Here is a 26,047-nt window from a genome sequence, read left to right on the forward strand (position 1 = left end):
TCGTGAAAGACATTGTCAAGAGAATAAGAAGTTAAGCCACAAGTTGGACAAATTATTTGCAAAAGACATGTCTGATAAAGAACTGTTATTCAAAATCTAAAAGAACCTTAAAACAATAAGAACAATAAGTCTGAAAAGACACCTCACCAAAGAAGATATGTAGATGGCAAACAAGCATATGAAAAAATGTTCAACATTCATCATATGTCATTAGGGAACTGTAAATTAAAACAACAATGAGATTCCACTACTCACCTATTAGAATGGTGAAATTCCCAAACACGGGCAACACAAATGCTGGGGAGTAAGTATAGCAACAGGAACTCTCATTCACTGCTGGTGGGGATGCAAACTGATATAGGCACTTTGGAAGACAGTTTGGTGGTTTCTTACAAAACATTCTTACAACATGATCCAGCAAGCATGCTCCTTAGTATTTACCCAAATGAGTTGAAAAATATGTCCAAAAGATAAACCCCCATAAAAAACAAAACGCTGCATAAAGGTGTTTATAGTGGTTTTATTTATCATTGCCAAAACTTGGAGGCAACCAAGATGTCCTTCAGTAGGTGAATGGATAAATAAATTGTGGTATATCCAGACTATGGAATATTTATTATTCAGCACTAAAAAGAAATGAGCTATCAAATCATTAAAATACATGAACCTTAAATGCATGTTACTAAGTGGAAGAAGCCAATCTGACAAGACTACCTACTGTATGATTTCTACTATATGACATTCTAGAAAAGGCAAAACTATGGAGAGAGCTAAAATACCAGTGGTTATCAGGGTCAGTGGAGAAGCAAGAACGAACAGAAGAAACAAAGGATTTTTAGGGCAGTGAAACTATCCTGTATGAGACTGTAATGGTGGATATGTTAGTATGCACTTGTCAAAACTCAAAGCATGCACACAGCAAAAGTGAACCCTATTATAAAATATGGACTTTGGTTGATAATGATGTGTCAGTGTAAATTCGATTGTAACAAATGTAGCGTTCTGGTGAGGATGTTGACAATGGGGGAGGCTAAACATATGTGGGGGCAGGGGACATATGGGAAATCTCTGTTCCTTCCATTCAAAGTTGCAGTGAATCTTAAACTCTAAAAAAATAAAGTCTATAAAAAAATAAGAATACTGGTATCCGAGTCGTAGGGAAATGACCATGTTCATTTTCCTGTAACAGCTAACATATATTGACTGTTATTGTGGGCCAGGCATAAGCTTAGTGCTTTACAGGTATTATTTCATTTAACCCTCGCATTGTCTTGTTTTTCTAACTTTTCAAAATTTCTGCAATAAATAGCTTACTTCTATATCCAGAAAATTTTATTTATAAACATAGCTACCAAATAGATCCTATTAAGATGAAAGTCTTCAGGTAGCTGAAGATTCTAGGAGCTACAGTAAGGGAGATTTTGTGTAAAGGACTGAGGATACTTTACTCAGAAAGCGGGGCTTGGAGTGAGTGAGACATGATGGCTCTCTTCATATATTTGAAAGACAGTCAATTGGAAAAGGAATTGGACTCTGTCTCCATGGCTTCAAAAAGTAAACCAGAACCAATGAGTGAAAATCCTAGGAAGGCAAATTTGGGCTCAATATAAGGATGCCCTTTCAAACAAAACCTATCAAAAAAGTACAATAGTACCCCCTTATCTGCAGGGGATACATTCCAAGACGCCCCCAGTGGAAGCCTGAAACCATGGATAGTACCAAACCCTATATACACTACCTTTTTTCCCTATACGTACATATCTATGGTAGAGTTTAATTTCTAAATTAGACAATTTCACGTGTAGAAGATTTGTTCTTACAGTTGATCTTATCAGCCTCAACATAAGATGTTTTTTCTTTCCTTTTCACTTGCATAAAGCACTTTACAGCTTCTCTTTGGCATATCTGAATTGCCAGCATCACTACTCTTGCACTTTGGAGACATTAGTAAGTAAAATAAAGGTCACATGAACACAAGTACTGCGACACCACAACAGTTGATCTGATGACTAAGATGGTTACTAAACGACTAACCAACAGGTGGCACATACAGCGTGGATACTGGACAAAGGGCAGATTCACATCCTGGGCAGGATAAAGCCTGCCCGCAAGAGATTTCATCAAGCTACTCAGAATGGCGCACAATCTAAAACTTATGAACTGTTTACTTCTGGAATTTTCTATGTAATATTTTCAGACTGTCACTAACCACAGGTAACTGAAATGGTGGAAAGCGAAACTGTGAATAAGGAGGGACTACTGTAATTCATCTAAATCAGCGACTACTTATGGATTTATGCGTTCAGAAGAAGTTTGGGAGAGTAAGAGTCTAAGTGCCTTTTCAACTCTGAATCTCTTTACTTGTTAGCGCAGACTAATCAGGGAGAAGAGGCAAGGTCTACTTTTTTGTTCTGTTTGTTTTTTTAAAAGATGCATTTCTGTGTCAACCTTGGGAAAAAACAATGTAGTGCCTGGGTGAGTGAAGAAGAAGAATTGTGAAACTTACAGGTTGCTTCGATCCAATTTTAATATTGTTTTAGGAAACATAAAGCCATAAAAAGAAAAAAAAGAATAAGGCCTATTTGTGTCGCAATTACAAAGATGACAGAAAATAAACCCGACAAATTTGTTATTTACTTCCTCACTCAGGTTTGTCTGCACCCCCCCCCCGCGTTTCTTCAATTTCCCCCACTTTCCCAATTATGATCTTTCACATTTTTTAATATTTTCAGGCCTCCTTTAAAGGTGCCTCCCTAAGCCACAGGCTTCCTCCGCTCTGAATTGCTTTATTTTGTAAAGCAGTGACTTCTGCTGGGGTTAAGTTGGTTGAGCAACAGATATATCCCCAATTCTGTTTCACATGCAGCCGTCCACGGTATGATACCAGCATCCCATTCCTTGTTTCACAGGCTCACACAATAGGAGTCCTTGAAGCCCTTCTGTTCCCAGGTCAGCTGGCTGTGAATCCTGGCAAAAACTGTGAAACCCGGCGGGGCACCTTCAGCGGAGTGGGCGGGGCAGACTCAGGGCTCCAGCCAGAGGGCGCCAGTGCCTACCCGGCGCGAACGCCCAAGAAGACCTTCTAGGGGGTTCCTGACAATTCCTCAGTTAGTGGGAGTCGGGGGCTCAGTCGGCCCATAAGCAGTATCTCTCGTCCAGTAACTCCCTATCCACTTTGCTTCTCGGCCAATTTCTTCTTGGCTGTCGCTGTCCGGTCATCCTACGCTTCTGAATCGGCCCCCTCCCCACTCCGGCCCCCAAGGAGGCCCCCGACCCCGGCTGTGACCCCGAGGAGCATCTCCCTGCTGAGGCCGGAACTCTTGCGGACAGACTCCTGAGCTGGATCCCCAGAGGGTCTGCACTCTTTCCTGGGCACCCCAAGTGGAAAGGAGGGGGTAAGAAGCTGAGGGCAGAGTGGGAGCCCGGGAAATGGAGCGCGTGGGGGACCGGGAAGGGCGCCGGGTCAGGGAGGAGGAGATGAGAGGAGGCCAGACAGGGGCTTTCGGTTTCCTGGGGTCTGATTGGAGGTTGGCTCGATGAGTCGGAGCTGGGGGCGCGCCCATCTCCGCTGGCTCTGGCGAGAGCCGCGGGCTCGGCCCCTCCCCGGAGCCGCTTTGTCCCGGTTGACGGCGGCGGAGGTTGTGGGGAGCAGCAGACAGGAGGCAGACACCCACGGACCGAAAGACCCGGAGGCACGGAGGCGGGGCGCACAGCGCACGCCCCACACCGGAGCCGGCGGGCACTGCGCCCGCCCCCACGTGCGCTCGCACCCGCGGGCAGGTGAGCCGACAGCGCCGCGCCTGCGATCGCCGGCCCCAGCCGACCGCCGGAGCCACACCGCCTCAGAGCCTCCTTCGGCGCATCGCGTACGCCCAGCAGGTCGGTTATGTAACCGCGTCGGCCCGCTCGCTTCTGCACCCCTGTCCTGCCAAAGCTGTGTGCGGCGACCCGGCAGTGTCCAGGGACCGTGGCCGAGGGCGGGCAAGCGCGGCCGGGTAACGGAGTGGGCAACGGGCAGCGGCGGGGTTGGGGAGTGGTCTCCTGGTCCAAGTCGTCAGTCCCTGAGGCAGCTCTGGGGACAGAGGTCTTCCTTATAGAAAGCGCTGGTCTCCAAGGAGCCCCTTTCCCATTCCTAGTGGCTCCAGGTTTCGCCGCCTTAGTAGCAGCAGCAGGTGCATAAGTAGAAGATAAAGAAAGACGCCTGTGGTCCCCAGGACTCAGGTTTGGAGTGGTGGTTAGTGGAGGTGGACTGGATACAGAGAGCAAAGGAGAAAACCGAGAGACGCCTTTCCCAGTGCTTAAAGGAAAGTGCTGGGGAAGAGGAAGGTGCTTTCAGGCGCAGCGGGAATTGTCCTGCCTGGGATTAGCGGGCTTGGGTCATCTAAAAATAACTTCAAGTTTGAAAAGTGAAATAGAAGGGAGCACAGTGTTCTGAGTGCGCCCTGCCTGTGGGATGATGCTTTGCTCTAGAAGTCACCGGAGGGAACAGGCAAATCTCAGCCACCTGATCCCTCTGCTGCCTCCTGGTCTCACTGGTTTCCAGGGTGTCTCGGTTTGACTTTTAGTTAATGATTTATTCTCAAGGCATTGCAGTCTTTTTTCTTATCCCAAAATGCACTGTATAGCAGAGTGTATGCTTTGAGTCTTTCCTATTTCCTCCTATTTCCTACATTGGGATAGAAGTATTCAATGGATACTTCAAAAGCCAAGGCTTTTTTAAAAGTATCGTTTTAGTAACAAAAGTTTCTGGGCTCTCTTTAACATACAGTCCTACAACTGGGGATGAAAGGATGCTGGAGCGTTCCAGCCCACACGTCCCCCTTCCTTCAGCTGGAACCCCACTTAAATCCCCGATTAAAGCCTCTATCACACAGAGCAGAGGCTTTAGGAAAAGTAGGACATTTTAAATAATGCAACCCAACTTTCACACATATTACGTCAACTTCAAAACAGGACCAATGCATCACAGGCACAGGGCAACACTTGCTCACCTGCCCCCCTCCATTCTGGGGACACGGTGAAGGTGGAAAAACCTAGAAGCTGGAAGGGACCAAGAAACAGGTCAGCACTGACTGGAGCGCAAGGCAGGGGAATGAACAGTTGGCTGCTTTTCAGTTTACACGTTGATTTTCTTTAGCCTTAGAGCTATTATCTTAAGCATGATCAGTCATGGAGTTGAATGAGTCTACAATGTGAGCTGCACTTTGCTTTCAAATCCGCTGCAAATCAAATCTGCATTTGTTAAGCACCTACTTACCAGAGGCCAGTCCATGGACTTGTGTGAGGGGAAAAGTGCCCTCAACGGAAGCTACAGGATTCCAAGAGCTTTCCAAGTGTCCTGTGTGTGCCTGTCCTGCAGAACCCAACTAAACCGGGGCGAGTGTGGCTTTCTCACCAGGGATGAACATTTGCTAAGCATAAGTGGGAACTTGAGAGCATTGTCATTTGCAAGTACACATCACTGTCTTTTAAAAAAACCACTCGAATAGTCGTTTGCAGCTGCTTGTATATGTTGCAGAAACTAGCTTTGTTGAGACCAACGCTGATAGTTGCTGTGGACTTATTTCCTGTCCTGCCCACTCAGTTTATTCAACAGTTATTTGTTAAGCATCTACTATGTACTATGTACTATGAACAAATTCAGTGGGAGCTCAGGGAAAGGGGAGTGGAGAGAATCTGGAAGGGCCTGCAGAGAACTTCTTTTGGACTAGATCCCAGTAGGCACTGGGAGTTTTCCACAGAAGGGACTAGGCATTCCACATTGAAGGAAAGGTCATGTTCAAGGAATAGCTAGGTGTTCTGAAGTGAGGGGTTGGCAGGAGAGTTTGGCGGGGGAGGGAGGTTTCGGTTCACCTGGGTTGTGATTATACCCTGTTGAGGAAGAGAAACCATGCAGCCTTTATGGGAGAAATGATTTGGTTTAATTTGTGTTTTGCAAAAGTGACTTTGAAAGTGGTGGGTGGGTGGGGTTACAAAGAACAATGAGCTTGGATTTTAGACCACTGGAGTGGTCCAGGAAAAAAAGAAAATTGTGCCTGAACCAAGTATTGGGTTGTCGAAAAAGTCATGACGTATTTTTTCTATGTTTTTCGTCGCAAAAATGCATCATGACTTTTCCGACAACCCAGTAGACTAGGGAAAGAGAAGAGAGATCTAGAGAGAGCCATTTAAGAGGGAGAATCAGTGGCACTAGGTCATCAAGTGGGTGCTGGTGTGGAAGGATAAGACTAGATGTCTAAATATGGTTAGGCTTTTAACTGAGTTAGGAAGTAAATAAGAAAGAGTAGGTTTGAGAAACATGGGGAGTTTCAACTGAAAGCGTTTCCTCTAGGATCAGGAGCAAGGCAAGGATGTCCACTCTTGCCACTTTTATACAACATAGTACTGGAAATCCTAGCTAGAGCATTTAGGCAAGAAAAACATTAAAAGACATTCAAATGTGAAAGGAAGAAGGAAAACTCTCTCTATTTGCTGATGACATGATAGTACAAACAGAAAACCCTAAAGATTGCACAGAAAAAAACTGTTAGAACTAGTAAATGAATTCAATCAAGTTGCAGGATACAAATCAATATACAAAAATCAGTGGTATTTCTATACACTAACGATGAACTATCAGAAAGAGGAATTAAGAAAATAATCTCATGGGCCGGCAGAGTGGCGCATTGATTGAGAGTTGGCTTGGGACCCCCGCTCTGAGCAGCAGGGCCCCGGTTCAGATCCCACATTAGGGCCAGTGGTGCTGTTACCCTGTACAGCTAAGATGGTGAGCAGTGGCTCGGCCTGGATCTGGGCTTCCGTGGGTTGCTGGCGGTGGCAGCAGTGGTGGCGTGGGTTGCAGTGGGGCTGGCTGGCAGCTGGCATGTGCTTTCGTGAGCTGCCGTGAGCCACCATGGGCGACCGTCCAATGGCTGGCGGGCGACTGCCTCGCCTGGGAGGAGCGCAGTGATAGTACCAACATGGGCCAGTGAAGCGACGTTCTCCACAACTAGACTGAAGAGCAAAAGGACAGCGACTTGTCTGTTTCTCTTCCCTGATTCCCCAACACTGTTCCCCTCCCCCAATTCCCCAATAAAATCGTTGCTTTTTTAAAAAAAGAAAGAAAACAATCTCATTTACAATTGCATTAAAAAAATACCTAGGAATAAATTTAAACAAGAAGTTAAAGACTTGTACACTGAAAACTGTAAGTCATTGATGAAAGAAATTGATGAATACACAAATAAATGGAAAGATATTCCATGCTCATGGATTGGAAGAATTAATATTTAAAATGTTTATACTACCCAAAGCAACCAACAGCTTCAATCCAATCCCTATCAAAATTCCAATAGCATTTTTCACAGAAATAGAACAAACAATCCTAAAATTTGTTTGGAACCACAAAAGATCCTGAACAGCCAAAAAAAAAAATCCTAAGAAAGAACAACAAAGCCGGAAGCATCACACTTCCTGATTTCAAACTATATTATGAAGCTATAGTCATAAAAATAGTATGGCATTGGCATTGAAAACAGATACAAAGATCAATGGGACAGAAGCAAGAGCCCAGAAATAAACGCATGCATCTGTGGTCAATTAATTTATGACACAGGAGCCAAGAATATACAGTGGGAAAAGGCTGGCCTCTTCAACAAATGATGCTGGGAAAACTGGACAGCCATGTGCAAAAAAATGAAGCTGAGCCACTATCTTACACCGTACACAGAAATCAACTTAAAGTGGATTAAAGACTTAAACATAAGACTTGAAACCATAAAACTCCTAGAAGAAAACATAGAAGGCAATCTCCTCGGCATTAGTCTTGGCAATGATTTCTTTTGTTTGTTTTTTGATTTATCAGCAAAGCAAAGCCAACAAAACCAAAATAAACAAATGGGACTACACATCAAGTTGAAAAGCTTCTACACAGGGCAGGAAACCATCAATAAAATGCAAAGGCAACCCATGGAGTGGGAGAAAATATGTGAAAACCATATATCTGATAAAAGGTTAATATCCAAAGTATGTAAAGAACTCTTACAACTCAATAGCAAACAACAAACAATCTGCTTTTAAAAATGGGCAGAGGAACTGAATAGATATTTTTCCAAAGAAGATGTACAAATGGCCAACAGGTACATGAAAAGGTGCTTCTATTTACAATATCCAGGATATGGAAACTACCTAAATGTCCGTAAATAGAAGACTGGATAAAGAAGTTGTGGTATGTATATACAATGGAATATTATTCGGCCATAAGAAAGTATGAAATCTTAGTGTTTCCAACAACGTGGATGGACCTGGAGGGTACTGTGCTAAGTGAAATAAATCAGACTGAGAAAGACAGATTCCATATGATCTCACTTACATGTGGGATCTAAAGCGCAAAATAAATGAACAAACAAAACAGAAACAGACTCATAATTACAGAGAACAAACTGATGGCTGCCAGGGGGAGGAGTTGGAAGCAAGGTGAAAAAGGTGAAGGGATTAAGAAGTACAAATTGGTAGTTACAAAATAGTCACAGGGATGTAAAATACAGACTAGAGAATATAATCAATAATATTGAAACAACTATGTATAGTGCTAGGTGGTTACCAGACTAATTTGGGGGAAACACTGCATAATTTATATAAATGTCTAACCATTATGCCACACACCTGAAACTAATATAAAATAATATTGAATGTCAACTGTAACCAAAAAAAAAATAAATAAAAGAAAAAAAGAGAAGGTATTCAACAACACTAATCATCAGGGAAATGCAAAATCAAAACCACAATAAGCTATAGCACCTTACACCTATTAGGCTATTATCAAAACAAAACAAAACCAAAAACAGGAGATACCAAGTGTTGGTGAGGATGTGGAGAAAAGAAAATTCTTGTGCGCTGTTGGTGGGAATGTAGCCATGATGGAAAACTGTATGAAGATTCCTCAACAATTAAAAAATGTAGAATGACCATATGATCCCACTTCTGTGTATTTATCTGAAGGAAACAATATCATGATCTTCAAGAGATATCTGTACTCCTGTGTTCATTGCAGTATTATTTACAGTAGCCAAGATATGTAAACAACCTAAGTATCCATAAGTGGATAAAGGGATAAAGAAGATGAGATAAACACACACACACACACACACACACACACACACACACACACACACACACACACTGGAATAATATTCAGCCATAAAAAAGGAAATCTTGCCATTTGTGACAATATGGATGGATCTTGAGGGCATTATACTACACTTAGCATAGGTCAGAGAAAGACAAACACTGTGTGATCTCACTTATATGTGGAATCTAGAAAAAAAAAAGGAAGAATACACAGATACAGAGAACAGATTGGTGGTTGCCAGGGTTGGGAGGTGGGGGGGTGGAGAAAATGGATGAAGGTGGTCAAAAGGTACGAACTTTTAGTTATAAATTCTGGGAATTTAATGTACAGCATGGTGACTATAGTTAACAATAACAATTATTGGAAGTTGCTAAGAGAGTAGATCTTAAAAGTTCTCATGAGGAGGAAAAAATTGTGACTGGGAGGTAATTGATGTTAACTTACTGTGGTAATCATTTTGCAACATATACGTATACCAAATCTTTATGTTGTACACCTAAAACTAATACGTTATATGTTAATCATATCTCTAGAAAACTAGGGCAGGGGAGGAAGTAAATAAGAAACAGCAGTTTGAGAAAGATGGGGAATTTTGACTTTGGCTATCAAATGCAATTGCTCAGGAGAAAACGTTATTTTTCAAAGGCAATTTCTTCATTCCTGGTGCTTGCTTGCTACTCAGCTTACCTTCATTCCTGAGACTGTCCAGGCTGCCTTTGGAAAAGTGGTAGAGAATCGGATAGCGGGACTTTTTTTCAACCTCCTTACCCCAAAGTGAAAATATTAACTGTCAATTATCTTAACTAGTAGTAGTAATAATAGTAAAACTAATTTTAATTATAATAGTAATATCTAACACATTTATTCAGTATATACTGAGTGCAAAGAAGTTAGAGTTCTACATAGATTATTACATTTGATCCTGACGATAACCTTTGAGGCAGACACTAATGTTATTCTCATATAATTGATAAGAAACCCAAGGCAAAGAGAGGGTACCTTATCTAGGCCACACAATTAGGAAGAGGTGCGTCCAGGGTTCAAGCTCAGGCAGTCAGTCCAGCACCCTGCTTCGCTCATGTGTATTAATAACATTGAAATAATTTTTATTTGGCCCAGAATGTGTTTATGTGTTTTTGACCCTGTGTTTGAATATTGTGACTGGTGCTGTAAGAGATAACAGGACCGAGTCAGGAGTCCGGACTCTGATCTGGGCACCTGGTTTGTTATGTGACCTCTGCAAAGTCACATCCCCTCTCAGGCTGCCCATTATTTTAAATCTGTGTGTGAATCAGAGAAGAGGTTATTGAGATGAGCTCTAAAGACTCTCAGCATTCTGAAGTTCTCCCATCTGGTCTCAATTTTTACCACTGATTTGGTTTAAACTCATGCCTGTCTAGTCATTTTAGAATCGGAGTACTTCTAAGAGGATTAACTCGAATGGTGGCCTGTCCTTTGCAGCTTGATGTAAACGAGTGCAGCTGCTGCTGAGGGGGCCTGATGTTGGGGGAGCCCAGTTCAGACACTGGAAACCAGATGGACACGAAAGTGAGGGGATCTCCATAGTCACTGGTCAGTTTTTTTGTTTAAGACGTGTCACAAATTCTGAGACTTAAGCTTCCTCATCTCTGAATAATTGGGGGTGATTAATACACGTGTTGTAAGTTTGTTGTTAGGAATGAAAGAGTTACCCTAAAGGAAGCACAGCACAGAAGTCTGCCTCATTAAAGGTGCTCAGTTAATGGGGGTCCTCACCCCCGGCCCCGAAGGTAACAGACATGCAGAAAAGGGAGGTGGAGTGTTTCTGAAGAAAAACTTGTCCCCTACTTCATAGTTTTGCTGAGGGCTACCTGTTTGTGAGCATCATTTATCGGTCCACCTTAGGAAGCAGTATACAATGGGGCTATGAAAACACACAGCACGTTAAATACCTTTTAAAATGTGAATTTCAAGTATTCATTAATAAATTATCCTCTTAGATAGAAAGAAGCTTCAACAGTGCACAACACAAAGTTTTAAACTTTTTTTTTTTAATTTTATTGGGGGAACAGCCATGGTCATTGGTTACACGTTGCTTTCATGCCACAATGGCATAGTTGACTCTTTTAAGGAGGGTGCAGCTCATAGTGGCCCTACAGGGATCGAACTGGCTACCTTGGTGTTATCAGCACCACACTCTAACCAACTCAGCTGACCAGTCAGCCCCCAGAGTTTTAAACTCTTTTTGTCAACTGATAAAGAGGCCAGTGTTGCTGTGTAGAAATAGTAGTGCCTAGGGTTGCTGGGTTTCATTATGATGGCATCGAATATACAGGAAACAGAATGACTTCCTACTCCGTGTATGTCTCTGTGCATGCTCTGCTTCTCTCTTCATGACGAACTTTCTTTGCCTCTAAGATAGTTCCTGTCCTTGTGTCTTTTCTCTTGGGTTACCCACTGCAATGTGTCATGTTTTAGGTTAAAGTAATTCATCAAGTTGAGGATTTTTTTAAAACTTGGAAGCAGTCTTAAACTCCACTGAAGCTGTCTTTATGTCCCCCCCCCCAAAAAAAAAGTGTGCGATTGAGAATGGTACTTTCTAGAATTTAGAGATAAGTTTCCAAAAATAGCTCAAACTTCCTGCATTTCAGAATGCCCACAGAAAATATATCCTATAGTCAGGATGGAAAGGGATTTATTTTCTTGTCTGATTTTCCCCTACTCAGCTCACTCTGAGACAGGGATGAAACGTGGGGCCATAAGCTTTGGGAGGTATTGTAACAGTAACTGTTGGACAAATGAATTGTATAGTTTGAGAGCTGTAGTCTAGTTTTTATTACTGTTGTCTTCGTTCTTTGTGGGAATATGGCTTTTTTTGTTTGTTTCATGTGATTGAGATATACCTGCTACAAAATATTCTAAGTTCTTTGAGGACGTCCGCCATGCCTTAACACTCTTCTTACAGTGTTGGGAATAAAGTAGAAAAAGCATGGACTTGGCATGAAAAGGCCCAGATTCCCATCCAGGCACTGCCACTTCCCAGCTATGTAACCTTGAGCTCCCCTTTGACCTAACAGCCACCAGAACTGGCATTTGTTGAGTGCTGCCCCTGTTTCAGACACTGTCCTCGGCTTCTGTTATCTCATTTAACCCTTACAACAACTCCACCGTGTGGGTATTATGAATACTATTTACAGATGAGCGTGTCCCGAGGGCCAGGGGGAATAAACCACTCAGTGTTGGGTCTCTGAGTTGCCGTTTTCTTTTCTGTACACTTGGGAAGCTACTTGTTCTCTCCACCTTACAGTTGTTGAGGGTGAGCTGCTGTGGGTCTGTGAGCGTGCACTCATGTTCACAAAGTGCAATGCTCTGCACAGATATTGAGGATGCTTGTCACAGAAGGGACCTCCCAAGGGATCAGTTATAGCTGGGCCTGGCATAGCACCAGGTTGGTGAGGAGAGGGAGCTCCACTGTATATAAAAGGCTTCTATAGAAGACATTACGCAAACGGTATTTCCTTGCCCTGTTCTTTGGTAGTTTGTTTTATGATACCAGTTTCTTTCAAGGATAGCTTATTTGTTGTCAGTACCAAGACTATGCTAGGCTGAGCCAGGAAGAGGCTGACCAGGCCGTGGAACTGGGTCCCGCTGGTGAAGAGGGGAGGAGAGCATGGTTTCCAGAGAAGAGGTAACCGCCAGAGAGGTGTTTCAGTATAAACAGAGAAGGCTGAAAGTCAGAGCCAAGGTTGGGGAAGGTGGCAAAGGCATTGTGGCGTATGCAAGAGGTCATCCTCAGGGTTTATGTCAAGTGTGAGTGACAGGTAGGACATGGAATCTGCTCAGGGAGGCTGGCCATATTCCCCAGGCTCTGCTGAGGTCTTTCCACTCAGAAGGAAGACTAGGAACCCTCTGCCCTGGTTTTCTGAATGGCTTCTTTTTATATAAAATCTTTAGGAAACACAGAATTGTATAAAAAGAGAAAATTCAAATCATACGTATTACCATGAGCAAATGATAATTACTGTTACCATTTCGGTGTGTTTCCTTTGTCTTTTTTAATATGCATATTTTTATAGAATTAGGATCATACTGTGTATAGAATTTTGCATACTGTGTATTTCACCAGTTTAAATAACTTTTCATGTAAAGCCAACGATCTTTATGAACATGGTTTTCAGTTAGCCGCATAGCATTCCCATGTATGATTTTTACCAAATTCATTTACCTTCTCCCCTTTTGTTGGACATTTAGATGGTTCCAAATTGTCCAAAATATCATAAATAATATTTTGATGAACATCTTTGATCATAATGTTTTTTCTGTATTTTAGGTCATTTTCTTGGGATAATTTTACAGTAGTGGAATTATTGGCTCAATAGGTGGATCTTGTTAAGGCTTTCTCTACATTTTGACATTTTTAATTGTTTTTCCAGGAGACTGTACTAATGAACATTCCTCCAAGCACTGAATGAGAATGCAAGTCTTACCTGCACCCTGCTGCTAAGTACTCTGGTTGGTGAAGATAAGGGGTGGCTGGTATCGGTGCTTTCCAGAGACAACCCCACTGTGGAAATGTTTCTGCTTAACAATTGCTTCAAGCAGGCTGAGCTCTGTGTGTGGGAAAGGAGGATGGGTGGGTGGAGATTGGGTAGATTTCACATGTACGAATCAGTGTTTGTAGGCGAGTTGACTTCAGTGGATTAGCTTTTCTGATGGCAGTTCTGTTATCAGAGGCCCTGGATACCATGGGCTGTGTGGGGTGACAGCTATGATTGCAGCTACTCAAGCTGACTTACACTAAGTAGAACGAAGCCACCTCTGCTTATGTGAGAACTGGTTCAGTTTGCTGTTAAAATCCAGAGAAATATTAACAGCGGCTATGTGTGCTTATTTGCGTTAGTTCTGTTGTTGCTTCAGTTGGTTCTGACTGGCTCCTCGCCCACTGTTGACAGGCCATTCGGGCATGCCTCTGACAGGTATGCCTTTTTTTACCTTCTACAAAAAGAGATGCAATGCAGAGTAAACCATCTTGAATAAAAAAACTAGGATTATCAATTGGCACCTCCTTAAAAATCACTTAAATGGTCATTATTCTAGAATTTTAATTTGAGGACTAATTAAATGAGTCTTTCAAAAAAAGTCAAATGCATTCACTATCAGCTACCATCAACTAAGCTGATTTTATATTGACCAACTTATTGAGGTAAACAGCCAATTTGAATTATTTCCACCCATAAAATTATCTGAGAGACAGGCTAAATTAATATAATTTATTTTTTATTTTGACTTCTCCAGCTGTTAACTCTGGTAATGGAGTCTGGCCAGGAGAAATCAAAGTCCAATTTATACCTCTATTTTGAGGTTTAATAATTAGTCCAGAAAGAAATTATTTGATTACAGGTATCATCATAAATCTTGATATAGAGGATGGTAAATTCAGATCAGTGAACGGTAGTTCAAACACAATTGTATTTGCTCAGGAGCAAAATCTCAGTCTTGACAAGACAAGTGAAAGCAAAGTACTAATTCATGAATATGTTAATTTCTTCCTGCTGTGGGCATTAATGATACTCATTTGATATTTTAGGAAGTGCAGACAACCATTTATTATAAAAAGGTTAAATTTTGGTCAGGGAAGATATTCAGCAACTGACATGTCAGAAATGTATTTATTTTGTATCCTTTATTTTCTTATTCTGTCTTGTGGTAATTTCTGTTCCACATACAACTGTTGTTTGCATTAAACTTCAGAATTTGACAAGGTGACATTTAGGTGAAACTCTGAATTGAAATATTTGCTTGGTCAGATTTTCCAGGTGTACCTGTGACCTTGTGTCTAAGTGCCACAGCTCATGGTGATCCTGTGGGGGTTCTTGGCTTACCACCTGGGCCTTGGTTTAGTTTCAGCCTCCTGATATAACATGGATGGGGAGAGGGTGTCCCCATCTCATTCTGGTTTGCAACCACACAGGGAGGTCTGGTATCATTCCAGAAGGTCAGGAAGGTTTTCACAGCCCCCACACCTGTGCAGGCTGATTTGGAAAGGATGTCTCCAAGTGGAGGTGAGATAAATGATAAACGTGAACTGCTGCCCTTGACCCCCCAAAATCCAAATAACTTTTGGTTTCAGGCACGTGATCACTTCCTTTAGGCTCTGTGAAAACTGTTCAAGCCATTAACTGGAAACCGAGGACGTTAAGAAACTTAGAATGGCTTTTGATAGCCTCAGTTATGTGCTAGTGAAATCGTTAATGGGACATGGGACAGGCCATGGGGCATGTGAGAAAACCCACATGCATGTGCAGTGCTCTGCTCCATCAATACTTTAAAAAAAAATTAACCTGGATAGTTCCCAGGAGGTCACAAGGGCAAGTGCTGTAGCGAATGACCCTGAATTATTCATAAAATGGCCTTCAAGGTCTCCAAATGTGGAAATCTCCAAATGGACTAGCTCCTCATGAGGCTTCTAGTTTTAGTCTTTAAAATTGCTTTTAAAATGTCACATTTAAGTAAAACTATACTTATCACAAAGGCTTTTTGTCTTGGGTGAGAAGGCTCCAACGTAATACCATGCTTTCAGTGTTTCTTCTCACCTTTAATTTAACCTCTTCCTCTTAGCTCAGCCATTCAAATGTCCTCACAACCATACCTGGCTATTGTCTTACAATTCAAGCCAAGGTGTGATACTATGAGAAGGTTATTTCATCTGAACAAAACAAGAAGTACCTTAATGGATCATCATGAAAACCAATCCTAGGTATTTTTATTACAGTATAAATTTCAAGGGCATATCTTATAGGAAAGAAAGTCAAAAGAATAATAAAGATAAGACCTTTTACCTGGCTGGTGTTTGGGGACTGTTTCAGTGTACCTGGGAGTCTGACATAGTGGGTTGATTTCCCAGTTGATCATGATGGCACCTTTTCTGTTCCACCCCCCTGTGACCATTAGCTCTCTGAATTATTCCATTTCCAGAAGAGTGGTTCCTGATCTTGGCAGCTCCTCCCTGACTCTGTTTGAGGACTTTCCCTTTAGAATCTGTCCCCATTCATCTTCTCAGACACCCTCATCTCAGTGGTTAGAAGGCTTTGAAAAGCTAAAATAATACTTCTTTCTTCCAAAAGAATGGACAAGCAAATAGATAAAGTTATAGATATTGTTCCTCCTGCAGAAGAAGGAGTGATGTTCAGATGGTAGACTATAAACCCTGACCTAAAGGATAATTTTTCTAAAATTAAAAAAACTTTATGATTATTAAAAACAATTTAAGAAATGACTGGTAATCATTTAAGGTCATCTAGGTTTAAGAACATGTAGTAGAAATAGTTCATTACCTAGATTGGTGTGAGATCATCGCTGAGATAATAGTTTTATTTGTATTCAGTTTTAATTATGCCTTTTTTTAAAGATTTTTATTGGGGAATTGGGGGGATGGGAACAGCACTGGGGAATTGGGGGAAGGGGAACAGGCAAGTTGCTGTTGTTTTGTTCTTCAGTCTAGTTGTGGAGGACATTGCTTCACTGGCCCAAAGTTGGCACCATCATTGCGCTCTTCCCGGGCGAGGCAGATCAGTTGCCGGCTTCTGGATAGCCGCTCACTGCGGCTGCTGGCCGCTCACGCTGGCTGCTGGCTACATACAGTAGCCCATGGCAATCCACTGCCACAGGGGCTGCAGCCTACACCGTTGCCAGCGACTCACGGCAGCCCAGCTCCAGGTTGAGCTGCTGTTCAGCATCTTAGCTGTGGAGGGCAGTGTCACTGGCCCTCATATGTGGGATCCGAACCAGGGCCCTCTGGCATCCCAAGCCAGTTCTTAGCCATCGCGCCACTCGGCCGGCCCTAATTATTCCTTTTTTGATCAGGCAAGTACTTTTAGTGATTTTCTAAAAGTATCAGTAAAATTATGTTTCTTTGTTTTTGAGTTTCTATTATTTAGATATTTCTATGCAGCCTTTTCCTAATCATGGATTTAAAAACCATTTCTGTACCTCTTTTCCTCATCCTAGGATTGGTAATGGTTTATTTTTAAGACAATATGCTAATACCTTGATGAGGTTATTTTTCTTATATTGTAGAGCTTCTGTCACTCATATCTATTGTCAATCATGTCTGTGTAAATGCTGCCAAATATACACCTTTCTTTTTCTAATTGTGAATTGACTTCTTTATGGCTACTTATTAGAAAACTCCAGGAGACCAATAGCAATAATTGAGACATGGCTGCTAGAGACCAGATATTATTTCTTCAGTTTCCTATCATAATAAATAATGAACTACCAAGTTGTTTATAAGTAAACCAAAAGCCCTTATAATAGATAACAAACTAATAAACAGTTGCATGCAATTTACAGATATAGAATGTTATAGAAATGCTAGATATAATAATAATCAGCATGAGAACTGTTTTATTAATGAGAATTTAAAGCACATTGCAATTGTATAAAAATGTAATTGGACATCCTCCTATCTCTGCTTATTGAAATTCTAGGCTTCCTTCAAGTTCCATTTTTTCAAGATTTCCTCAACCCCTGAGCCCTCAAAACAGCCATCACTCTTTTTTTTTTTAACCTGTATTTATGGCACATACATAGTCTGACCTTTATTACTCCTTCATTCATTTACCCCTACTATGCCCCAGGTGTTGTGATAACCACTAGGGTATAAGAAAACGGAAGAACATAGTCCCTGTGTTTAGTGAAATTAGAGTCCAGCACACTTTAAGCTTCTTACTTCTTTACCTATACCTTCTCTGGACAGTAAGTGCCCGAGGATGAAGACCATGCGTACTCATTCATCCGTGTGGCCCCTGCTACACGCCACAGTGGCTTGCATATGGTGGGTACTCAGCCAGTGGTAAAATGAACTGATTACTCTAGCCATTCTAAATAATTGAGAGGCACAAGATTGAAGATTTCAATACCTTCAAATGTCTTTAAAAGCCTTCGTTCTCCTCACACAACTGCTAACTGTAACGATAACTCCTCAAGATGTTTGTCTACTTTCACTTTGTGAAAGTTTTCACGTGTGTCAAAAGGCCTCTTCTCAGAAGATGATCTAGTGCCGCATCTCTAAGGTTATATCACGAAACACAAATATGATGGGTAACAATGTCCGAACTTCCCTCAGACAGACCTATTAAAGGCTTCCGTCTCAAACCCAAATTATTTCAAAATGCTTCGGTTTTGGTAAGAAAGCACACCCTTCCCCCTTTGGCAGAGCTTGGATGTAAAGCCACTGATCAGGAATAACTGTGGCTACGTATTGAGCACCGATTAAATACAAGGCATTGGGCTAAGCATTTTCCCCATGTGATCATACATAGTCCTCTCAACAACCCTGTGTGGTAGATTCTATTTTTATCCCCATTTCATTTAGGTGAGGGGACTGAGGCTCAGGGAAGTTGAGGAGGGGCATAGGACTTCTATATGGTAATGTTTAGATTTTGTGGGTTTTCCACTTTAGTGATAATCTAAAATAATACTAACACATTATGGATTATGCAGAGGATCACCTTATAATGAATAATACCGCTGTACGATTTTGGTGCTGAATTTGTGTTTTTTATTTCCAATCAAGTTGGTGCCTATATGACTTTAAGTTGTTGTGGATTTATGGGAATGAACTGGTGGCCCTATTATGTAATTTGCCTTATGTGAGAGCCATGTGATGGTATGGGGTACTGATCCAGTAATGTTTAATTTTGCTGTGAATGAAGAAGTGTGGGAAGAGGGTCCCACCCAGTGCAAGGTAGGTGGTAGGAACATTCTGAACTCCAGAACACCTGTGTTGGAGTTTTCAGTATCAGAGTCATAACGAAAGTGGGGGTGTTCCTTTTAGCAAAACATCATCCTCTGAACATTAAGTCAGTGCTGTTAATGTGAATTGGGTTGGTTTTTAAATTTCATTTGCATTTGGTTAGAATGTTTAGTTGGAGTTTGATGGTTTTAGAAACTATAAGAAATTAGGTTTTTGTTTGTGCATATATAAGTGTCATTACCATAAAAAACATTCAAGTCAAAATTGGGAAGAATGGCAGTGTCATTTTTTTTTGTTTTTGGCTAAAAATGTGGCCTGTACGTTTTTCAAATATGAGCAAATTGAACTCCTCTGCACTACATAATGAGAACCTTCCTTTCAAAAAGTGCTCCTCCACCCACCAGGCCTGCCTAAGTCTTTCTTAAGATAAGGCATTGACATTTCCTTTCAACCTGTCAATGGCATCTGGGAAGGTTAAGGTCTGACCTTGGGCGAAACTCTGTGTTGCTGTGGTTCTCCTCTGACTGGCTCTGTCAATCCAAGTACCTTTGGATGCTTTGTCACTTTTTGTCCTAATTCTGATCATTGACAGTTGTGTATACTCATCATCCATGGTTCATAATTATTTTCCCATCACCATCATAAAGATTTGTCAATGCAGGCTAGGAAGTAGTACCAGCTCCACCTAAGCAGAGAAGATAATGACAGTGTATTGGGACTTAAAAGGCTTCTGGCTGAAAGGTCTCCGAGCTTGTGTAAAATGACTGCTTTAGTTACTGTTTTATATCAAGAAAAGGAAAGCTCTGCTAAGTTCAGAAACTCAGAGAGGAGGTGACATATGACGATGTGTTTATCCTTAGCTCTTTAGTGTTGCTCCTGATGAATTCCTAGTAAGATTTGGAGCACTGGAAGACAGAACAGTGAGTTCTGATGCAAAGAGGCAAAGGGATAATTTTATAGCGTGTGGGCAGGAAATATAGCTTATGGGCTGAGGTCTAGGAAGCCCGGAAGTAAAGGCTGGCATAAGAGTATTGCCAACCTTGGGTATCCTTGGGTAGCCTTTCAAAGAGAGGGCATTTTTTTTCTGCGTACAATTCACTGTCCTCCTATTTAAAATTTTAATAACGTTTCCCTACTTTAATAAAATGTGTAGAAAAGTGTATAATACACCAGAATGCCCAGTGTTTATTGTTATTGTTATTGCTGTTATGATTATTATTCCCTGACAACCAGCATGGTGCGGAGAGAACACTGCAGGGTGCAGAGGGCGGAATCAGAGAAGCTGGGCTTTTGTCCCGGGTTGGCTGTAATTTCCCCACAAGAGGCTGTGTCTTCCCTTAGCCACTTTGGCCCCAGTTTCCTAGTTTACATCATTCAGGGGTTGGGCAAAATGATCAGCCAAATTCCTGCCAGCTCTTTCATTCTTTGTATATTCTAGTCTTTGCAACAGATCATTATAGCATCCTTAGAACTTGCGTTTTTCATTAATGAGAATGACCACTGGTTGTTATTATTATTTTTTAATGTCCATCTTTGAATGCAGGGCCATTCGTCAGCAGGGGCAATGAAAATTCTTTAGTCATCTTTAATGATACAGGTATTCAATAGCTTTTCTGAACATCATTAGGAAGAGCTTGAACTAAAAGCTCATAAACCATTTCTGTCTGTTTAGAGTTAGCTATTTTATGGTAGGAGTTGTGGCCATTCCTTTCTCCAAGGTTATTTTTAATTGTACTGCCTTCTGCAAGCGTACTTCCATCCTAAGGAATCCCAGCCAGGTCTTCAACTGACCATTAGGAGAAAAGGAATCATTGACTTTACCTTATTTTTATTCTTCCTTGTGGTTCTGAGTGTGTTATCTGGCAAATCTTTTTTCAGTAGGTAATATTTGTATTATTAGGTAACACCTAACTCTTGTTATGTGCTAGGTGTTAAGACATTTGATCATAACATGACATTTGATCATCGCAATAGTTTCTTCTACTTTTGACAGATAAGGAAACGGAGGCACAAATAGTTTAAATAACTTGCCCAAGGTCACACAGCTGATAAATAGCACAGCTGGGATTTGAAGCCAGGCATAGGACTCCAGCATCTGCGGTTTTAACCCTGTTTGATGCTAGTTTTTCTACGTATTACACAAAAATGCTATGGACTCAATTTTATCATGTTTACGAATTGAGCCTTAAAGAACTCACCAATAATTTGATCCTAAAAAGGATCAACTAGTGCTCAGACTTTTTGCCTCTGCTTTCCCGTGTTTGACTTTTTATGTCTAGTACATAATCTATTATGAATCCATACAGTGCTTACATCATTAAGCTCCAGAGTCCGAGACGGGGAAGGGGAGGGTCCTATGAAAGCACAGATGCTACTGAGCACATAACTGTAGCCAAGGCTTACTTTTCCCTTTTTCCTCTTTAAATATTTTCATGTCTTCCCTTTCACAAGGGCCTGCAATGATCACTCAATCAACACATAAGTATCTAGAGCAGCGGTTCTCAACCTGTGGGTTGCGACCCCTTTGGGGGTTGAACGACCCTTTCACAAGGGTCGCCTAAGACCATCGGAAAACAAAAAAAATATTTACATTACGATTCATAACAGTAGCAACATTACAGTTATAGAGTAGCAACAAAAATAATTTTATGGTTGGGGGTCATCACAACATGAGGAACCATATTAAGGGGACGCGGCATTAAGAAGGATGAGAACCGCCGATCTAGAGTATAACCTGGGCAAGATAAGAAGCACAAAACAAAAGGACCTTCCACCTCCGGGAGTCTTACAGTATGTAAAGGCTGGTACCATGTTTTGTGATTTACCATTGTATCCACCATGCTTGAGCACCTTGCACATGAGGCGCGCTCATGAAGTATTATTGAAGTTTTTGGATTGATTAGAGCTCTTGATAACATTCTAATCATGTTATTACTAATATTCACTGGGTTGTTGTCTACCTAAACATCAAAATAATGTTTCATAAATTTTATGGGTCATTTATTTTTACTTCATGTATGCCAATGTACACAAATTCTTCTTCTTCTTTTATTATTATTATTATTATTATTATTATTATTTTGGCCTGGTGAAATGGAAGGAATCATGGATCAAGATTCAAGGGATCATTGTTCTAGTCCTGATTCTGCTATTCTTGCTATGTGACCTTGTCATTTAACTTCTCCGAGCCTCAGTTTTCTACTCTGTAAAATGGGAATTATAATAACTGCCCTGTGATCTCCTAAGGCTGTGTAGAGGGCCAGAGAGTATAATAAGTTTGGTGACAATAGTTGAAAGGAATTATCTTCAGCATCACCCACCAGTGCTTTCCCATTATCTACTCCCCATTCTTTAATGGTGTCACTTCGCCCATTTTCATACTTCCTCCTCAGCTGCAAATTTTAAAAAGCAGTTTATCAGAATACTGTTAGATGAACATTGAAAAGACAAAAGAGAAAGAAGTCCCTTTTTGGTGATTCATGATATCCCCATTGGACTGTGAAAGCTATGTCGGCCAAGATCTTGGTCATTCATTTTGCTGTTTTGTGCATCAAGCATGTGGTAGACCTTCATTATTTGTTTGTTGAGTGAATAATAATAACTCCTGACTTTCAGTATTAGCTCATAGAATCAAGTAGACACTCTGCTCTGCACAGGAGCAGAAGCAAAAGTCATCACCAGATGCTGGAGAGTATAGCACTTCAATTACTCTGTTTCCATGTAAATACAGACACCACCTGGAGTGGAGAGAGAGAAATGATGATAGGAAAATAAATTCGATGTTGAAATTACTGAAGAATCTGAATTACAGTTGTTTTGCCTGTTTGAAGAAAAGTGAAGCCTTGAAAATCAACCTTAACTTCCCTTCAATGGGACTGACGATAGAGAAGTAAGGGGTGGAGCACCCAGTCTTTCATAGCCTTTCAAACAAATAAAACAAAAACACCCCCACCCAACCCCAATGGACTTAACAATTCACTGCCTGCCTGATGTTAAAAATAAGCCACTGATCTTTACTGTCAAGGAATTAGTCAGCCTGGGCAGACCATGACTTTTAAACTATCAGAACATGCTCAAATGAATAATTTTTGAAAATGGCAGAGATGCTTCTCTGACATCCTGTCCATACTTACTCTTGACTGCCGTAGAAGTAGTGGAAGGTAACATGCAGCTATTACAGGGTTTCTTCCCTCCTTAACGAATAGTCATGGAGTCCTGAGAAAGAGTCCTCAGTGATCTGCGTAATGACTTCATTTCCAACCTGATTTCCAGGTGACCAGGTATTAACAGGTAGTGACGGACCTCCCTCTAAGACCTGTGCTAGGTGCTAGGGATGGAATATGGGCCCCAGCTGTGTTCATTCTATGGCCAAATGGGGCCTCGCTCTGTTGGAACAGGGGCTGAAGCAGAAGTAAACGAAATATTTAGAAATGAACTGCTTGGAAGTTAATGATGCCAGGTACAAGCAGGGACATTGCTAAAGTCAGGAGCAGCCCCATGTAGTCTCAGGCAGGTTTTGAGGTTACACCACTCCAAATGACACAGATGCTTGTCAGGGTTTTCTGAGGAATTTTTGAAAAGTGCTTTAACATCAATTTCCATGAAATAAAGGGTTTTTCAGATATTTACCTGGACCAAGCAGAAACATTTCCAAAGCTTCTGTGAGATCATTATGTGGAAAAACAGGAAAGTCATTTTAATCTAGCATTTGTCAGAAATTGAATAATATCACAAAACACCTGAACAAAACAAATCCTTGGATATCCCTAACGGTGCTTAAAAGAACTCCCTGCTTTACAAACGAAAAAAAAAATGAGTATTAAAATGGTAAGACGGTGTTTGCTTCAGCAGCACATATAATAAAACAATAAGACAGCTATGTTCACCTAGAGAAAAATAAGCCTAAGGCTGTGGCGGGGCTTTCGCATATCATTTCTTGAAAGAAAATGCTCAACCTGCTGCTGCCTGCGTTTCTTTCCCAGCTACTTACTCCTTTATCTTGTTCAATTTATTTTTTGCTCCTCCTTTTTGTAACTGTTCTTTTGAAGGTCATGGAACCCCCACTCTGGAAACCACCATGGTGTCTTAGTCTTCAGCTTACCCCGATGCCATTGGTCCATCTTCCTTTCTTGAAACCCACTCCCTTTGCTGCTGTGAAGAGATGTTTTACTGGATTCTCCTCCTTAACCATCCCCACCCCATCTTGCTTTTCTTTTCTTTTTTTCTGCTTTTTCTTTCTTCCTTTTTTCTTTTTTTAAGATTTCTATTATACATTTAGCTAGCATAAAATATTATGAGTCAGGGGTACACCATAATTGTTCAACATTTATAGACCTAAATAACTAATCATTGTGATAAGTCCAGCAACCATCTGACACCGTACTATGCTATTACAATATTATTGACTGTATTCCCCATGCTGGATATTACATCCCCATGACTTATTTTATGCCTGGATATTTGGAACTCTTATTGTCCTTCACTTTTCCCGTTTTAAATTTTTCAGTTACAGTGGACATTCAGTTTTATTTTATATTCATTTCAAGTATACAGACAGCATAGTGGTTACACATTTATATAATTTAAGAAGTGGTCCCCATGACTAGTCTAGTACCCACCTGGCACTATAAGTAGTTATTACCATATTATTGACTATATTCCCTGTGCTGTACTTTACATCCCTATGACTATTTTGTAACTACCATTTGTACTAATTAATCTCTTCGTTTTTTTCACCCTGCCTCTTAACTCCCTCCCATCTGTCACCCTAACAAATCTAGTACCCATCCAGCACCATACATAGTTATTACAATATTATTGACTATATTCCTTATGCTATACCCTACACCCCCATGACTTCTTTGTAAAACAGACACCCAGGCTGCCTCCATATCCTGGCCATTGTAAAAAATGCTGCAGTGAACATATGGATACACAAGTCCCCTTGGAGTAGTGTTTTGGGTTTCCTTGAATAAATACCTAGAAATGGGATTATGGGGTCCTTCATTGTCTCTTGTTATAGCCTTTGCTTTAAAGCCTATTTTGCCTGGTATAAGTATTGCTACTCCAGCTTTTTGGTTTGTTTGTTTCCACTTTCATGATCTTTTTCCATCCCTTTACTTCCTGTCTGTACGTGTCTTTCAATCTGAAGTGATTCTCTTGTAGGCTGCATATGTAAGGGTTTTGTTTTCTTATCCATTCAGCTCTCTTACGTCTTTTGATTGGAACACTTAATCTATTTACTTTGAAAGTAATTGTTGATAAGTAGCTATTTCCATTTTATTCATAATTTTGCTTTTTTCCCCCCCATCTTAAAGAAGTCCCTCTAACATTCCTTGTAATACTGATTTGGTGGTGATGAACTCCTTTAGCTTTTTCTTGTTTGGGAAGCTGTTTATCTGTCCTTCGGTTCTAAGTGATAGCTTTGCCAGGTAGAGTAATCTTGGTTTTAATTCCTTGCTTTTCATCACATTGAATATTTCCTACCAATCACTTCTGGCCTGCAAAGTTTCTGTTGAGAAATCAGCTGACAATCTTATGGGGGCTCCCTTATAAGTTACTAGTTGCCTTTTTCTTGCTGTTTTTAGAATCCTCTCTTTATCTTTAACCTTGGCCATTTTAATTATAATGTGTCTTGGTGTGGGCCTGTTTGGTTTCATTCTGTTCGGGACTCTCTGAACTTCCTGGGCTTGTAAGTCTATTTCCTTTGTCAGGTTAAGAAAGTGTTCATCATTATTTTTTCAAATAGGTTCTCAATCACTTCTTTCTCTCTTCTCCTTCTGGTATCCCTATGATGTGAATGTTGTTAAGCTTGATGTTGTCCCAAAGGTCTCTTATACCATCCTCATTTTTTTGGATTTTTTTTTATGCTGTTCTGATTGGTGTTTTCTGCTACTTTGTCTTCCAAATTGCTGATTCGATTCTGTGCTTCATCTAATCTGCTGGTGAATGAAGAATGCACTAATTCCTTCTGGTGCATTCTTCATTTCAGTTATTCTTCACTTCTTACTGGTTCTTTTTTATCTTTTTTATGGTTTCTATTTCTTTTTTCTTTCTTTTTTCTTTTCTTTTCTTTTTTTTTTTTTTTTTTTTGCTATCTCTATCCCAGTTGAAGTTCTCACTGAGTTCCTTGAGTATCCTTATAGCCATTGTTGTGAATTCTGTCTCTGGTAGGTTGCTTGCCTTCATTTAATTTAGTTCTT

The 26,047-nt window shown here is 40.9% G+C and overlaps 1 protein-coding gene across 3 annotated transcripts in view; it reads left to right on the plus strand.

The window, feature by feature from the left end:
• The first annotated feature begins 2,759 nt into the window (after positions 1-2,759).
• RCAN2 (regulator of calcineurin 2) overlaps positions 2,760-26,047 on the plus strand; it is a 279,300-nt gene continuing 256,012 nt past the window's right edge. Inside the window, exon 1 of one of the 3 annotated variants that reach the window (XM_019642760.1) lies at positions 2,760-3,395. Coding sequence is in view for 2 of the 3 variants with exons in the window: in XM_019642757.1 (XP_019498302.1) it covers positions 3,537-3,879 (343 nt within the window). In the remaining variant the exon portion in view is untranslated. Of the gene's footprint in view, positions 3,396-3,447; positions 3,880-26,047 lie in introns of those variants that run through there. The other 2 variants (XM_019642757.1, XM_019642759.1) reach the window with 2 other exon arrangements.

This window comes from Hipposideros armiger, unplaced genomic scaffold (assembly GCF_001890085.2).
Source record: "Hipposideros armiger isolate ML-2016 unplaced genomic scaffold, ASM189008v1 scaffold_72, whole genome shotgun sequence".
Taxonomy (NCBI): Eukaryota; Metazoa; Chordata; class Mammalia; order Chiroptera; family Hipposideridae; genus Hipposideros; species Hipposideros armiger.